We start from the raw sequence: 12,221 nt of genomic DNA on the forward strand, positions 1-12,221 counted from the left end.
TATATGCACATACCACATGGGCTTAGCGATTCTTTGATCAGTGGGCACTTGGTTTGCTTTCATGTTTTAGTTATTGTGAATAATGCTGCTATGAACAAGGATGTAGAAATATCTCTTCCAGAGTGTGCTTTCAATTATTCTGGGCATATCCTCAAGGTAGAATTGCTGGATCATAAAGTTCTAACATTTTTATATCCTGTGATGGACAGGATGTTCACATATTGAGGAACGGGGAGGTCATTTTGGCTTATCCATGGTTCAGGCTGCACTGTGTGTGAACTAAGACAGTCTGTCCAACTCTCCCAGAACATCTTTAACCCCAAGGTAAAGAACATCTGTTTTGAAGATAAGAACGAATAACTCCCTTCTCATGGCATCCATGTTAACACTCCCTGAAAGATAATGTTCCCTTCCCAGACACTAGGGTCCTGCTGTCTCACTGTCTATGTACTAAGTCTGTTTCTTTTGAAACTTTAAGGAATACACCCTGTCATGTTAATGTATATACTTTCTTTGGATGAAGTATAAGATTGTGCTTCAATGGAGCAGTTCCCCAGAGCTATCTGAGAGGGTACCCCCAAGCTATAGCCCTCAGTTTGGGTCAAATACACCTTTCCCATTTCTATTGTGTTTCTTGATTACTTCCCTGGACAGTTGAATTCACTGATCAGCAAGGACACCAAAGTAGACAGAGTGTAAAACTAGGGGACCCAGCTCACAGCCTTCCTCCCTCCCAGTAATTAGCTGATTTGTTTTTGGTTGCAGTAGGTCTTTGTTTGTGGGCACTGTCTTTCTCCAGCTGCAGCGAGTGGAGGCTACTCTCTAGATGTCGTTCACTCTGTAGTTGCGTTGTGTGGGCTTATCACTGCAGGTGCTTTAGTCATAGACTGCTGTAACTTAGTCACTAAGACATGTCTGATTCTTTCACACCCCCATGGACTATAGCCCACCAGGCTGCAATGTCCATAGAATTCTCCAGGCAGTAATATTGAAGTGGGTTGCCATTTCCTCCTCCAAGGGATCTTCCCAACCCGGGGGTCAAACCCACATTTCTTGCACTGACAGGCAGATTCTTTACTGTTGAGGCACCAGGGAAGCCCAATCATAGAGATGGCATTAAAATCTAATTTTAACTCCAAGTAGTTTAACAATATTATTTTTCCCAATCAAATACTGTTGTCTCACTTTTAATAATTTTTGGTGAATAAAAAGTTCCCCATCTTGGGTCATGTAAATTATTACCTGTATGTGTGATTCTTTGTTATGCAGCTTATGAAATATAACTGAGCACTTATTGTATTCCAGAAGCTGTTTTAGGTGCTACAAAGCAAATGGTAGTCAAAAGTGTGATGGGAGTGAATGTATCTCCCCACTTTCAAACTCATATATTGAAGTTCTAAACCTTAGGACCTTGGAGTATGACTCTATTTGGTGGTGAGAGGGTAGCAGGCAAGAAGGTCAGAGGTCTCCAAATAGGCTGAAAGTTTCAGACATTTTTTTTATCTCTCTCCTAAGTGGCAGGAGGAAACAAACTACAAGTGTCAGATTCTTCTCCCTTTCTCTATACAAATTTAAAAAAAGGTTTCTTTTAAAATTCTGTGTTGCCATGACAACACCTGGTTCCATCTGAACTTAACTTTTCTCAAACCTTGAGCTAACTAATGTGCTTTTCTTATGGAAATGTTTTTCTTAACTTGAACCATATGTTTACCTTAAACTCTGTCTTTCTTCAAGTCAGTTCCAGCTAAGACTCAGAACTGATAATGGCTCATCAAACCAGTATGTTTTACTCACACAATTATTCTCCTATGTTAATGAAACTATATATTTGATTGGAAACCTCCCTTTCTTCAAGATTCATGTCAATCATTTTATGGCTCAGGTGACTCACATTGTGCCAATGTTATCTCAAAATGCATTTTGTGAGGGGCCTGGTACCAGTCTCTGGGTTTTGACACATTTCCTTTCTCTAATTTGCAGCCTGCTAGTAGCTATATAACTTCCTGGGAAAATTAGCAGGGGGGCACTCTTTCTGCCCCCTTCTGATGACTATGTCAGAAGGTTTGTCTATTTCTTTTATACGTTAAATAGTTTATTATTATTATTAATAGTTTGTTAAAAAACTATATCACACAAAAGCTCTGAGTGATCAAGCCTCGTCACTGGCCTCAGATGGAATTCCTCTCCTCCAGAGGCCAAGAATCCCAGCATCTTTCACGGTTCAGCAACAACCTTTTAGTCACAGGGCCTTAAAGAGATAATGAAGATTATATGAGGTCATCAGGATGGGACCTAAGCCATAAGGAATATAACTAAACTGCTTGTGTGTGTTAGTTGCTCAGTCATGTCTGACTCATTGCAAGCCCATGGACTATAGCTTGTCAAGCTCCTCTGTCCATGGGATTCTCCAGGCAAGAATACTGGAGTGGGTTTCCAATTCTTTCTCCAGAGTATCATCCCAATGCAGGGATCCAATCAGGTCTCTTGCATTGCTGGCAGATTCTTTACTGTTAGGTAGTTAGAATAGGAAAAGGAGTCCAGAGTGGTGCTGGCTAAAGGACAAAGGAGGGAAAAGCCGGCAAAAATAGAACAAAGGAAGGTCCAAGGGCTGGAGTGAGAACCTCAGGTAAAACAAACAGCTCTCCTGGCTAGCTGAATTTACAAAGGGCAGGCTCAGAGGGGAGGAGACAAATGTGTAAATAGAGGAGCCACAATTGATCCAGGGGCTTCTCTTCTCTTCAAGTCTTTCGGGTTGGTCTGCCCTCACGCCTCGAGGATGGATTTCCCTTTGCTTTCTAAATAAAACTGAGCTGTAACACTGGTCTGTCCGAGGAAATTTACATGGGACTGTAACACTGGCCTGTCAGTTATTTGAAATTTTTGTCGCGACAAGACAGAACCAAGGAAATTACAAACTCCCCTGACATTACCATCTGAGACATCAGGGAAGCCCATATTTCTTATTCCAAGAGGGTCTTAGATCAAATTACAAGACAATTAGATATGCTATATTTAGGTCAACAATAAGCCTTAACACATATTATTATACATATATCATATGTACATATTTTATGCATATTAATTATACACATACACATTTAGATATATATACATACATACACATGTACAAGCATACGTTATTATATTGTGCTTCACAGATGTTGCACTTTTTTCCAGTTAAAGCTTCATGGCAACCCTGGGTTATCAGATGATGATTCACATTTTTTTTTTCTTTAGCAATAAAGTGCTTTTAAATTAAGGTATGTACATTTATTTAAGACAGAATGCTATATAGAACATTGAACACATTGCAGTGTAGTGTGAACATAAGTTTTTTTTTTTTTTCTTTTTTTTTTTTTATTAGTTGGAGGCTAATTACTTCACAACATTTCAGCGGGTTTTGTCATACATTGATATGAATCAGCCATAGATTTACACGTATTTACATGCACTGGGAAACCAAAAAATTGTGTGTTTCTCCTTAATGCCAATTCTTTTTACTGTGGTGGTCTGAAATCAAACCAGTAATGTCTCTGAGGCCTGCCTGTAGGGTCGTATCATTTAATTATTACAGAAAGTGCACAATTTTTCTTTCCTGGAGAATGGCCCACATTCTGGGTTTGGCTGATTTTGTTTTCAGTTGAAATTGGAAGCTATCCCTCATGTCTGCTATGATCTGGTATTTGATCTGGAGATTGATTATATTCTGATACAACTTTTCATCAAGACTATGGGCGGTGTTCTGTTTTGCCATTACAGCACAGTGGGAAGCACATGATATCTGGTTGTTCCACAATAAGGGAAGAACAAGAGTCGGGTGATTGGTCAACCTCTTCCATCAAAGTTGCACCTGACAGTTTCAGTCTTCATTGTTTCCTAAGCTGGTAATTTCAGTAAAACTTGCAAGATAGTGATTTTTCCAGTTCTGTTAGTCTTCCTCCATCTACTTTTTAATTCACCTAATAATTTTGCTATACATTTTCTTGACCACCATACCCCCTTCACTCTACTGCAGTTGTTCATTCTCACAAACAATGCTTCATTATTACCAACATCTTCAGTGTCCATAATCTCCATTTCAATCATTCTGTTCTGCAGCAATAACTTTTTTAAAAAAAATTATTTATTTTAATTGGAGGCAATTACTTTACAATATTGTAGTGGTTTTTGCCATACATTGACATGAATCAGCTATGGGTGTATATGTGTTCCCCATCCTGAATCCCCCTCCCAACTCCCTCCCCATCCCATCCCTCTGGGTCATCCCAGTGCACCAGCCCTGAGCACCCTGTCTCATGCAATAATATTTTAATCTTGTCTCTGCAATTTAACTTTGTTTTAGTTCCACTCAACTGTAACCATTTATCAATCAACCATTACTTCCCATCTTATTGCCCTTCCTCTAGCAATGTGGGTGTTTTGTTTTGTTTGTTTCAATTAAAAGCTTATTCTAATCAGCTCTATTGTGTAAGTCTAAGGGTCTTATACAGAAAAGTAATCATTTATACCTTCTTGCATGATATCTCAATAAAGTTGGAAAAAAGAATTAAAATGATAATTTCTCTTTACCATTATGAAATGATCCACTTCATCTGTTATTATTTCTCTTTTTCTCAAAATATACTTTGATATTACCATATCTCCCCTAGCCTTCTTGTGTTACTGTTTGCACAATTTATCTGTTTCCTTCCTTTTATGTCCAACACAACTATGTCCTAATATTTAAAGTGCACCTCTCAACACAATATACAGTTACCTGTGTTTCCTTCCAGAAGTGGCAAACTTCTGGCCCAAGAACTTATTTCTCATGTACCAGGTTAATATTTTATTTCTTCCTCCGGTTGCTGGTTATATTGTTGTACTTTGTGAAAATTCATTTTGGTGCACACTTATGAAGAATGTGCTTTTCTGTATGTATATCATGCTTTGAAAAGTTTACTTAAGAATTTTACAACATAAGAGTCATTTTGTCTGCTGGCAATAAAAACAGGCTTTAAATGCCTATCACCTTCAAATTCCATAGAGGCTCACAGTGTCCCTTGAACCAGCAGATCCTCCAGTTCCTGGAAGGATTTCACACAGCATATACTTCCTCTGGTTAAGATGACTCAGTACCAGGGGTGTTTTCATCAAGAGTCTGGAAAGTGGAGGCTGGCAGCTGTTGCCCATTGTTCTCCTCCAGGCTGTGTCGGATCCCATATCCAAAGTATATGGCAAAGCCTAGGAGGGAAATGAGACAGTGAGAAAGGAAAGTAGGCTCTCTCCTCACTTACAAATGCCCAGTGGGTTTCCTATTATGGCATCTGACACAATGTGGGGGGACGGATAGTAGGAAGAGGATTGGGTTCGGTCACTCAACAGCCCTCTTTAGGGCACTTCCCTGGTGGTTCCATGGTTAAGAATCTGCCCACCAATACAGAGGATTCGAGTTCAATTCCTGGTCTGGGAACTAAGATCCCACCTACCTTGGAGCAACTAAGCCTGCGCTGAGACCACATGCCAAAACTGAGCAGTTACCTGTAACTACTGAGCCGACATGCTCTGGAGTCTGTGTGTCACAACTAGAGAGAAGCCCACAAACCAAAACAAAGAGCCCTCGAGCTGCAACTAAGACCCAATGTGACCAGATAAATAAATATTAACAAAGATCCCTCTTTTTCATAGAAAACCACTCACCAATCACATTCCAGATGCCAAGTTGGACCCAGATCCCAGAGGTCATCTGCATCATCAAGTAAACATTCACAAAGATGCTCACCAGTGGGAGGACAGGCAGAGCAGGGACCTGTGGGCCAAGTCAGTTCATCCCTGAACACACCTCAGATGTCTGAAAGGGAGACCCTACTGCGGTGGGAAGACTCCAGCCCAATTTCAGCTGTGTATTCAGTGTCTACTTAGATTGGGTGTGTAAAGGAGTAAGTGTGGATCAGGGAAAGGTCCATTGGTTTTAGCAACACCCCTTCTTCCCTGGTCCAGCAAAGGGTGTTTAGATCTAAAGCACACAGACCTCCTTCACTCAAGGTGGACACTTTGGGCCTATGAGGTCACCTACCCTGAACGTAAGAGGAGAGGGGTCCTGAGGCTGCCTCCAGATGATGACCGTGACCCCAGTGATCAGCAGCAGCAGCAGCACAGCCACTGTTGTGTACACGGGGTCTCCAGAGAACACATATCTGGACCCCTGAGCCAGTATCACAGTCAGGATCATCAGCAGGAGAACTGCAAGGGTCAAGGAGAAGAACAGGCTGGACTCCAGAAGACCAAGACGTCAGGACCTTGGGCCACACCCCTCCCCAAGCTGCCCATATCAAGAAGGGCCATGATCTCTCCAAGACACCTCAACAGCCAAAGACACAGTTTCCCACTCTATCTTGCCAATTTCAGAATATGATCGATGAGAAATCCCACTGCTCACCAAGCAGTAAGGCACATCCATAGACAATTTGGCCAGATTTCCGGGTGGGGTTGGTGCTAATAGGGTCATACAGACTCTTTAGAATCCTTGAGATTCCTGCTTCAGGTACAGATTCCAAAGGACTTGCTTCACGTTCAGAAATCTCAATTTCATTTTCTGTTTTCTCCTTCTTGCTTAAATTCTGTTCTGGTTGGTACCTGAATTAGAGGTATTAAAGCTGTATTATTAGATTGGAACAAAAGTAATTGCGGTTTTTACATTGTTGAAATTTACCACTTGATATTGAAATACATTCTAAATAAATTTGGCTATATTATACAACATTTTAATGCACATTATGGGTTTTATTTATTTATTTGTTTTTGCTAGTGACATCATTTGCTGTTTATTTTATATTTATTTTAGACTATGGAAATGATGTTAGACAAAAAGCAAATTTGAGTGATTTTCTATTTGAGTTCGAAATAGGTCATAAAGCAGCAGAGACAACTTGCAACATCTACAACACATTTGGCCCAGGAACTGCTATTGAATGTACAATGCAGTGGTGGTTCAAGAAATTTTGCAAAGGAGACAAGAGATCTGAAGAAGAGGAGCACAGTGGTTGTCCACTGGAAATTGACACCAACCAACTGAGAGCCCCTTGGACTGCAAGGAGATCCAACCAGTCCATCCTAAAGGAGATCAGTCCTGGGTGTTCATTGGAAGGACTGATGTTGAAGCTGAAACTCCAATACTTTGGCCACCTGATGCGAAGAGCTGACTCATTTGAAAAGACCCTGATGCTGGGAAAGATTGAGGGAAGGAGGAGAAGGGGATGACAGAGGATGAGATGGTTGGATGTCATCATTGACTCAATGGACATGGGTTTGGGTGAACTGCGGGAGTTGGTGCTGGACAGGGAGGCCTGGCATGCTGCAGTTCATGGGGTCACAGAGAGTCAGACACGACTGAGCAACTGAACTGAACTGAGCTGAATTGAGAACCATCATCAAAGCGGATCCTCTTCCAACTACATGAGAAGTTGTTGAAGAACTCAACATTGACCCTTCTATGGTCATTCAGCATTTGAAGAAAATTGGAAAGGTGAAAAAGCATGATAAGTGGGTGCCTCATGAGCTGACTGAAAATTTTTTAAAAATTGTCATTTTGAAGTTTCACCTTCTCTATCAATGCAACAACAACAATGAACCATTTCTTGATCAGATTGTGACATGTGATGAAAAGTGGATTTTATATGACAACTGGTGATGACCAGCTCAGTGGTTGGACTGACAAGAAGTTCCAAAGCACTTGCATCAAAAGAAACATCATGATCACTGTTTGATGGTCTGCTGCTGGTCTGATCCACTACAGCTTTCTGAATCCTGGTGAAACCATTACATCTGAGAAGTGTGCTCAGCAAATCAATTAGATGCACTGAAATCTGCAATGCCTGCAGCCAGCATTGGTCAACAGAAAGGACCCAATTCTTCTCCATGACAATTTTAAACTCCATTTAAAATTCACGGTCCAAAACTGTAATTACATTTGCACCAACCTAAAAACATCAGCCCCTAGTCTCTCAACATAGATGGTCCCATCAACTTTTTTCCTGCCTTAAGCCCGTGGAGCATTTAGAAAGTGGCATGAATATAGAAGACGATTGCCTCCCCCATCAATCCCCACAGGCCAAGACCCCCAGTCAAGGTGTAGCAGAGTCTCACCTGAGGACGAGAACAGAAATCACCACGAAGGAGTAAGCAAGCAGGGTCCCAATTGCCATGAGGTCCACAAGGTTACTGAACTCTAAGAGTAATGCTGTGACCCCTAGGATGAGGGTACAAACAAGGTATGGGGAGAGAATGAGAAACCACTGGAAACATACAAGTTAAAGACATTGATCAAAGGAATGAGTTTTGTTCACTCACCTGCAAGAGTTCCGGAAGCCAAGATGGCCATGATGGGAGTGTGTGTACGGGGATGGATCTGGGCAAGTCCTTGGAAAAGGAGCCTGTCATCTGCCATTGCGTACGTCACTCGAGACATGGAGAACATGGTACCCAGGAGGCTGGAAGAGAAGATGAAAGTGTAGGTGAGAACATGGAGAAATAGGACAGACCAAAGTTTCTCCTCCCTAGTCTACCTGAGGTGGAGTAAGATGTCTCTTCATCTTGTCTCTCAAATAACAAGGGATGGGATACCTGAACATCTGATGGTAGATGGAGAGAAAACTTTGACACTCACCTGGATGAAAGAGCACAGAAGGTGCCAACAACCACGACATATCTGGCAGGGCCCCACCCAACATGGAGAAAAGCCTGTGGCAAGGGGCTCTCAGGATGAATCTGGTAGTAGGGCACCATGAGGGTGAGTGCCGCTGAGACACCAAAATATGCCACAAAGCAGATAAAGAGTGAGACCACGATGCTGAAGGGGATGGACCGCTGGGGATCCTGGGCTTCTCCCCCTGCAAGATGGGAGGAAGTACTGGGTCAGTAAACACGCCGGGGTGAAAGCACAAAATCAAATTTCCTCCTCCATGTTCAAAAGCAGGCTAATCTTCTCCCAATCCCTATGTCTCAGGGCGGCCCAACCTGTGCCCAAACCCCTGATGGGAAGCACAATGATCATGTTACCTGTAGTGGCAATGGCATCAAACCCAACAAACCCGAAGAAGCATGTTGCCGCTCCCTGGAAAATCCCATCAAAACCAAAAGGTGCAAACCCTCCAGAACCCGGAGGGCCCAAGCTATGATGAGAAAAGGAATGAGGAAGAACATGGGTGAGGTGAGTTCATCCATCCCTACTGGACTCCTCCCTTCACACCACAAGTACTGGCCTCTAGGGTCCCCATCACTTAGATCCATCAGCCCAGGTCTCTTTAGTTCCCACCTTATTCTCAGCTCCATACCATCTGACATGCATTACTGTGGACAAGGGTACCCTCCTAACCTAGAGGAATCATTGGATCCAGCTGCAGCCAATGTGTAGTCCTGTTCTGTGAGCTGCCAGTTGTGCAGGTCTCCCTTAATGAAGCCAGAGATGATGATGAAGCTGAGAACCAAAATGTTAATGCCTGTGAACCATTTGTTGACCAGTGCTGACTCACGGGCTCCCAGAACCAGTATTCCTGTGGGAGAGATGGAATATAAGACATTCAAGGTAACCAAATCCATAGACACAGAAAGCAGACTAGTGGTTGCTGTGGGTTGAGGGTTGTAGAGGGTGGGAGTGGACAGATGGACAGTGTGTACAGGGTTTCCTTTAGGGGTGATGCACCTGTTTGGAACTAGATGGAGGTGATGGTTGTACAACATTGTGAATGTACTAAGTGCCACTGAATTATACACTTTAAGATGGTTAATTTCTTACTGTGGCCAGTATCACATGATACAAGGATCAAATCACCATAGGGTACACCTTAAACTTATAAAATGTTGTCTGTCAATTATGTCTCAATAAAGCTGGGAACAATTGTGAAACAGTTAATTTGAGGCTAGATGAATGTCCTCTCAATCAAAAAAAAAAAAAAAAAAAGAAGTTTTATCTCAGTGCAGAAGAAGAAAGTTGTCATTTGAAGTCAATGATTCTGAGCTGGGAAAATTTTATCTCCCAAGGGAATTTTGGGGATGTCTAGAGACATTCCAGTTGTCACAATTTTGGATATGGGCTTCACAATTGTCTCATAAATAAAGGACACTCAATCATTAGACAATGACTTAAAAAAAAAAAAAAAACCTACAAGGCACAAGACAGTCCCTCAGACTAAAGAATGTTCCTATCAAGAATGTCAGTAGTGGGAAATGATGGTCTGTCTTGCTTTCCTGTCTATCATATCACAAATCCTTTCCAGTACTAATTCCCTCACCATTCTGCCACCCCAAGCCTTTCCCACCTCAGAGTCCCTCCCACTCCCCTCTCTTCCCATCCTATCTTTGACCCCATCTCACCCATCATCACCAGCACCACACCCAGGGCAAGAAAGTCAGGATACTTGGCCAGGAAAGAGGGCACGTGCAGTGGGAAAGTTCCTCTTAACGCCTGAGACATGTGGTTCCCAATCAGGCTGTCGAAGGTGGAGCTCCAGGCTCTGGCTACACTTGCAATGGCTGCAGGTGCAGAAGAAGAAAGATTCACGAACAGACTTTAATTGAATCCCTACCATGTGCCATGGGATGTATGTCATGGAGGGGAGCAGACAAAGTAATTAATCTCAAATAGTTTCATTTCACAGGATAGGGAGAGAAGACATAGCTGATTCACAAAACAGGTCATCTGCTCAGTGTGTTAGGAGGAGATCGGTGTTTTGCAAGAAAAGATAACAGGAAATTGGGACCAGGAGTGTTGGAAGGTAAGAATTGAAATTTTAAGCTGAAGTGTAAAGAAAACTTCCATAAGCCAACAGCTGAGCAAAGGCTTCAATATGATGAAGGGATGAGCCTGTGCGTCATGCGTCCCTCTCACCCACTCACTTCCTACAGTTTCCTTTACTCTGGGTTCCTAATCCATCATTGAAGGAAGGAATAGACCTGGGTATGATGAAATTGTGCCTTTTTCCTGCCACTATTACCCACTTCCCCTGCAAAGTGGACAATGAAGTTCTCATGAATGAGCTGAAGACCCTAATCCCCCCTCCTGGTTTCCTCATCTTAATTCCCACACCTTTCCCCTCCCCATCATCTCACTGATGGCGTAGGACAGTAAGAGGTTCCAGCCAGTGACGAAGGCACAGAGTTCTCCCACGGTGACATAGCTGTAGAGATATGCAGAACCGGACCCAGGTGCTCGGGCCCCAAACTCAGCATAGCAGAGCCCTGACAGCACAGAAGACAGGGCGGCCACCAAGAAGGAGATGATGATCGCTGGTCCAGCTTTGTTCCTGGTCACTTCTCCAGGCAGGATGTACACGCCAGCTCCCAGGGTGATGCCCACACCGAAGGCCACCAGGTCGAGGGTTTTCAGACAACGTGACATGCGGCCCTCGGACCCCTCCCTCGGCTTGAGCGGCCGCCTGCGGACCAGCTTCTGACTGCATTGATGGAGATCCTGACATCGCATCCTAGATGGAGTTGTGGATCTGTGATCTGCTGAGAAAACAAGACACCAAACCATCAAGCATGTCCATCCAGCACTGGGCCTGGCACACAGTAGCTGCTTAATTGTTATGACTTGGGTGGTAAGAATCATGATAGTTTTTTCCTTTTTTTCTTTTTGTTTGCCAAGCTCACAGCTTGCAGGACCTTAGTTCCCTGACCAGGGCTTGAACCTGGGCCATGGCAGTGAAAGCCTGGAATTCTAACCAAAAGGCCACCAGGGAACACCCTGGAAGGTTTTTAAAATTTTTATTTTAATTGAGGTATAGTTAATGTACAATATTTTTAAATTTCAGATGTAAATTTTAAAGATCTTATGCCATTTATAGTTATTATAAAATATTGGGAAAGATTGAAGGCAAAAGGAGAAGGGGGTGGCAGAGGATGAGATGGTTAGATAACATCACCAACTCAATGAACATGAATTTGAGCAAATTCTGGGAGATAGTGGAGGATGGGGGAGCCTGGTATGCTGCAGTCCATGGAACTGCAAAGAGTCAGACATGAGTTATTGACTGAATAACAACAATATAAAAAATTGGATGTATGGCACCGAATGTTCATAGTCACAGTATTTATAATGCCCAAGGCATGGATGCAACCTAAGTATCCATCAACAGATGAATGGATGAATAAAATGTGATAGACATATATGAATATGTATGTATGTGCACACATCTATATACATATATGTGAGGCGATTATACTTAGTGAAGTTAGACAGAGAAAGA

At 42.6% G+C, this 12,221-nt stretch overlaps 2 protein-coding genes across 2 annotated transcripts in view; both read right to left on the bottom strand.

The window, feature by feature from the left end:
• LOC122421234 (cationic amino acid transporter 3-like) overlaps nt 1-12,221 on the bottom strand; it is a 214,225-nt gene that overhangs the window by 103,501 nt on the left and 98,503 nt on the right. The gene's annotated exons all lie outside the window — the stretch shown is intronic.
• On the bottom strand, nt 5,099-11,455 carry LOC122421237 (cationic amino acid transporter 3-like). Its single transcript, XM_043437111.1, has 11 exons — nt 11,083-11,455; nt 10,348-10,506; nt 9,350-9,527; nt 9,034-9,146; nt 8,642-8,864; nt 8,326-8,465; nt 8,122-8,224; nt 6,416-6,612; nt 6,053-6,219; nt 5,677-5,785; nt 5,099-5,220 (listed from the first exon to the last, which is right to left on the bottom strand). Exons 1-11 carry the CDS (start codon nt 11,453-11,455, stop codon nt 5,099-5,101), a joined length of 1,884 nt encoding a protein of 627 aa, XP_043293046.1.

The sequence above is a fragment of the Cervus canadensis genome, chromosome 18 (assembly GCF_019320065.1).
Source record: "Cervus canadensis isolate Bull #8, Minnesota chromosome 18, ASM1932006v1, whole genome shotgun sequence".
Classification (NCBI taxonomy): Eukaryota; Metazoa; Chordata; class Mammalia; order Artiodactyla; family Cervidae; genus Cervus; species Cervus canadensis.